The 6,154-nt window shown below is 34.5% G+C and overlaps 1 protein-coding gene across 1 annotated transcript; it reads left to right on the plus strand.

Annotated features, from left to right (window-relative positions):
- Window positions 1-493: 493 nt before the first annotated feature.
- On the plus strand, window positions 494-2,050 carry LOC145105577 (protein ELC-like). Its single transcript, XM_079042659.1, has one exon. The coding sequence runs from the start codon at window positions 608-610 to the stop codon at window positions 1,874-1,876; it is 1,269 nt and encodes a 422-aa protein (XP_078898785.1). The 5' UTR covers window positions 494-607; the 3' UTR covers window positions 1,877-2,050.
- Window positions 2,051-6,154: the final 4,104 nt, after the last annotated feature.

Raw genomic sequence — 6,154 nt, forward strand, 5'->3', positions numbered from 1 at the left:
TATGGTTCCTTGCTTTATGTGTTGCTCCTCATTTCACAGGTGATTATGTATGGTTCCTTGCCTCAGGTTTTTTTCTTTGTATCCAATGACGAAGTTGGAAAACACAATAAAATAATCTATGCTTAAATTTTTTTTTTTTTTTTTGTCTCTAAACACATAATGCAAAAATTCAATCAACCCACAAACAAACGTCTTTAACTCATAGTGAAACAGAGGACAAACCTTCTAGTTCTATTTAAATTATGTCTTTTTATCAAATATATATACATAACTAGTTCTATTTAAATTATGTCTTTATATCAAATATATATACATAAGTTTTTATTGGTACCCCTTACTTATTTGTTAAAATAGTTGTAATGGGAGCATGTATAAATTGAAGAACTTTTAACTTTTAAAGTACATGTACAAATATGATATATTTGTTTTTGGAAAGGGTATAAATTGCAGAACTTTTAAAGTACATGTACAAAAATGATATATTTGTTTTCTTGTTTACCAGCTGTGACAACTTAGCACAGAAGCAATTATACTCTGAAGGTTTCTTCTTCTCTAAACTTCCATTCAATCGAATTCTCCGATCAAAATTCAATCACTGGAGTAAAGAATGGTGCCTCCGCCGCCTTCTCCGACGTCTTCAATGGCCCAGTACACTCAACAGTTTCTCAGTTCCGTCCTGTCCCAACGCGGTCCATCTTCCCTTCCATACTCCGAAGACGTGAAGTGGCTTATCCGTCAACACCTCCTCTCGCTCTCCGAAGCCTACCCCTCTCTTCAGCCCAAAACCGCCACGTTTACCCACAACGACGGCCGCTCTGTCAACCTTCTCCAGTCCGAGGGCACAGTTCCGATGGTGTTTCAGAATGTTACTTACAACATACCCGTCGTCATCTGGCTCATGGAGACTTACCCTCGCCATCCTCCTCTCGTCTTCGTGAATCCTACTCGCGATATGGTGATCAAGCGCCAACATCCTTTTGTTAATCCATCTGGTTTAGTTTCGATCCCTTATTTGCAAAATTGGGTTTACCCTAGTTCTAATTTGGTTGATCTGGCTCGTAATTTGGGTAATTATTTCGGCAGCGATCCACCGTTATACTCGCAACGCAGACCAAACCCTAACCCTAACCCAAACCCAAGCCCTAGCCCTAGCCCTAGTTTCAATGCATCTGGATCATCGGGATCGGTTTCATCTGGATCTATCCGGCCAGCCATCCCACCTCGGACATACCCACCGTCACCGTATGTGAGCGACAGCGGGAGGGTTCCATCGCCTTCTCCGCCTCAGAGGTTTGGGTCTGGGTCCTTCGAGGACCCGAGCTTTGTTTACAAACGGAATGCGATTAATAAGCTGGTGGAGAATGTGCATAGTGACGTCGCCCGGTTGAGGAAAACCAGAGAGGCTGAAATGGAAGGGATGTTTAGTGCTCAGGCAGTGTTACGGCAGAGAGAGGAGGAGCTTTCAATAGGGTTACGACAGATGCAAGATGAGAAAGCGGATTTGGAGCAGCAATTGCAGATGGTTTTGATGAATACAGATGTGTTAGAAGGATGGGTGAGAGAAAATGAGGGCAAATTAGGTGGAGATTTGTCAAATATAAGTCCTGATGATGCTATTGTTCCATCTGATTCTCTTTCTAAACAGATGATGGACTGTACAGCATCTGATCTTGCTATAGAAGATGTTGTTTATGCCTTGGATAAAGCTGTGCAAGAAGGGTCTATACCCTTTGATCTGTATTTAAGGAATGTGAGGTTGTTGTCTCGAGAACAATTCTTTCATCGTGCAACATCTGTGAAGGTTAGAGCAATACAGATGCAAGCTCAAGTTACAAGCATGGCGTCCAGGGCACCACCATCACCATATGGCGTGTGAAAAAGTCGCTCTCTCACATATGCTTTTCTTCCTCCTTCTAGTTTTGAGGGTATGTGCCATTGAACCTTTAAAACATAGGTTATAGATCATTCTTGTTTCTTATTATTACTTGTCAACATATGTTGATTCTTATTGTTTACTCGTGTAATCATCAATTTCATATTTTTGCAAATCTTTTATGTTGATATGATAGAAAACATAGAACAAAGACCATATCCCAATATTTCGATGTTTCTATGTACATTGATATGCTAAATTTTTTTTTTCTGCATTTTGTGGTTTTTAAGCATGGCATTTCATCAAACCTTTAGCTGCAATCCTATGCTTTTCTAATTATTCATTATGGCCATACATTTCTTTGCCATTGCCTGTTGGATGTGTTCACAAATGACTTAACATATAACTTGAAACACCTTGGTCGTCCACCACCATTTACAAAACTTTATTTGCCTTTTTAGATGCTATTTTCTCAAGAAAAAATTGTGAGTCATCTGTGGTTGTTAATGGTAACATTGCTTTTGCCCATAAGGTGTTTGTGGTTTTGCCCATGAGAAATGTAGAGGTGTCCTTTCCAAAAAACAAACCAGTACCTAATCATATGGTCATACCCTAAACAAAAATCCTGATTCCATCCTCTCCTCTGTTGTGTGTATTGTGAGCCAAAAATATTGATTCCATCTCCTCTCCTTTGTGACGTGTGTATTGTGAGCGGGAAAAAAAATCGTCACTTCTTCCTCTCTTGTTCGACCCTGTCAACAATGGCGAACCAAACCAAGAATCAAAAATCACCACCATCACCATGAAAGTTTATGCCCTAATTGGGTTGATAAAGATTTGGATGAAACTCAAGTAAGTTTTTGATTTTGTGTTCAATTTTTATAGGGTCTAATGAAATTCTTAATGAATTTAAGTCATGTATAATGAAACAGTTTGATATGTAATTTAAATGTTCATGCATAATCTGAATTCAGAAACATCATTATCGCAGAATAAAGAGATTTTTTTTTATATGTATTTGGTATGTTGGAACTTGGAATCTGGTATACAAAAGTGTCGGATTTCAAATTGGTTTTCTAGTGCTATGTTGTTAAATTCGTGTTGATCACTTGATTGTTACTTTTTTGCAAATATAGGATTATAAACACCGCCAATAGTTAATAATAGTTAATAATATTAGTGCATTGTCATTCTTGGTTTCATTTTGGAAGTTTATTGCTCTTATTGGTTCCATTTTGAAAGTGGATTGCTCTTCGTGTCAATGTGTTGATCCTTAAATCATTTGTGATATATCAAATCATCTGATTTTTTAACAGGCAAAAGAATTAACTTTGTTAATTGTAAATCGTTGAAATGTCATAAAGATAATAATCCATTACAAATAAAAGCCCCCTACTTTTATTATAATCAAGTCTACATCTACTAAATCCATCAAAGCAGTTTAAACATTTAGCGACATTTACATTAACATTTGCATCCTCATTAATGCATACACCAAGTATTTTCATCTTAAGTGTCATCCAATCCACATGTAGTTTCAATGAACCAAAAGAGAGTGCAGGTACCAACAATTAAACACCAAACCTGGTAAAAAAACAACAAAAATAATTTTTTTACTATAAAACTTGAAAGTAGGGTGCTATATAAACAAGTCGATGAAACTATATTGCTATTTTTTCTTTTGCTTTTTACTGGAAAAATGTAAAAATGAAATAAATAGAAAGGGAATATTATCTATCTATTTTCTACTCTAATAAATGAAAATCCATTTTGCCACATGTCAATCTCTCATAGGTTTTGACACTTGTCATTTTGTGGTATTTTTGAAATTAATAGTATCCACATGTCAATTTCTAGGTTTTTTTAATTTTTAAAATTAAAAGCCACATAATACATATAATATATATGTAAAGTATTAAATGTAATAAATATGATTATAAATTACAATAAATATGTTTTTTCATTCCTTATTTTAAAATTTAATTTTAAAAAATAATTAATGTTTACATTTTGATATTTAATTTTTTTATTTAACCCATGTAATACATGAGTCTCACACCTAATGTTATAATAAATAGCATCCTGTTTTAGTTGCTTTCTATTACATCATCATTTTTTTTATTAAGTCATTATAGTTAAAAAAAAAATTACACAATCACAGCTCACAACACTTCAACATCACAACACACAATACAATCAAAGTAGGTCGCTATTTTGACAAATAAACAAAGTTGAAAAATCTGTCCAAATAGCAAGCTGCATGTGGAGATGTGGAGGGGTACAAACCAGTTATATGCAATACCAGATGGGTTACCGCATAAAAAACTCCAAAACTTGATGCACAAGATTGAATATCCAGATACAAGCTTACCTTGATACTCCAATGCAGGGAAGAGAAGTATTCTTGTGCTGCACATTCAAGCGCCATCATATCCATTTTAATACACAAAATGTGATTACAACTTGTAAATATGATTGAAAAATATCAGTCCAAACATTCTAGTCATGCCTTGGCAAACATTAGGAATCTCGGTCCAAAAAAACTTCTTTATAATTATACCATTGAGTTTGGATTTGGTTACCGTAATGGTCCCAAATCTCAAATGACATTTTTACCCTCTGATAGATTTTTTATTACCCTTTTCTATTTAATACAATAATATATTTATCTTTTATACCTGGGGAAAAACACTACCATCTGAGTGGAAAATCCCATCATTTTCTTTCCCTAGGGTTACAACTCGCAACATGGATGCCTATGGGAGGTCAAACAAAAAAGAACACTAAGATTAAAAAGCAGTTGAAACAGATTGAACATTAATAAATTAGTAATCAACAGAACTATCATATGTTAGCTGATGCATTAAGCTTTAAAATTGGTTCATTATTTGGTCAAAGTAAATAATATGCAAGAAATCAAAAGCTAATATGATTTGTAGTCTTACTGGTTCTAAGAGCTCCTTGAATAAAAATGCATTAACAGGATCAATGAATAAAGCTAAACAAATACCATGTTTCTTCACTACAATATGTAAAAACTCACTTGAATACCACTCCTTAAATATCAAATTAGGAAACACTTGACTGAAAAAAGTCAAAGAAATTCACAAACTCAAGATCAAATGTAAATTAATGCACAACATCAGGTTTGCACAAAGCACAAACATCACTTATAAAATCTAAAAGGTATACAAAAACTCAAATATATTACCAGATTTGCTACTCAATATCCACAATATAAAAGAATCAAAATAGAAATTTAAACTCGAGATGAAATTAACGATCCAAAACTTAATTTTAATAATAGCAAGTACAATTGTTATCGCTTAAGAGACGGACTTCATATTTTAACATCAATTTTTCCAAGTGAAGTAAATTGTGATTAAAATGCATGAAACATGGTCTAATTATGTGAATTATAGTGAACTCAAGTTTATATTAGAAGCTAACTATATAAGCAATAAATAAACCCATATTTACTCCACTTTAACCATATTCATGCCATTAATCAAATACTCGATCTCTTTATGCATTTATTTTTCACTTCCGAAGGAATCCAAAATTCCCTAAACCAAAAAACATCAAACATCAGATTTATCACAAAGCAAAGAAAGTAAATTTAACAAAATTTTTTGCCTTTTACTTCCTCTTTCAAGAACGAATCCATCAGATCCTCTATTAAATCAAACCGAAAAACAAATACTTTTTTCTGATCTATGTTTCAGTTAAGTGTCTTAAAACTAAAAGGGGTAAATAAATGTGAATGTAACTGTGAGGAGGTTTGCTAGAAATACTCACATATCAAGGGTTTATGGATTCTGTATCGACAACAAAATAGTAGATAGAGGGGGCGGATGTAAAAACGGTGGTTGTTAAGGTCATGGGTAAGGGAAAATAAGAGCGGTAAGGAATGTTTCGTAGCATGATGGTGGTACAGTTTAGGATTTCTGTGCCGAGGAGACAGATATTGAGTTTTTTTTGTGGTAATGAAGTCTGTACGGAGTTTGAAGGCGGCATAGAACCGGTGGACGAACATGGGTGTCGTGTCTCTTATCCTTCGATTTTAAATGGCTAAGATAAAGACCAAGCACAATGTTAGAATGCTTGATTGAGTTGTAAACCTTGACAAACACACAAAAATACAAATTTCAGCTAAAGAAAAACCAACCTGAGGTTTTTCTATACGATGGGGAGGTTTTTCAACACAAAGCAACGTTCGGATGTGGTGGGTGTAAACTTGAAGGCGACAAGTGATGGGGACATATGACGCGTATGACGGCT

This window comes from Lactuca virosa, chromosome 4, assembly GCF_052849685.1.
Source record: "Lactuca virosa cultivar CGN04683 chromosome 4, Lactuca_virosa_CGN04683_v6, whole genome shotgun sequence".
Taxonomy (NCBI): domain Eukaryota; kingdom Viridiplantae; phylum Streptophyta; class Magnoliopsida; order Asterales; family Asteraceae; genus Lactuca; species Lactuca virosa.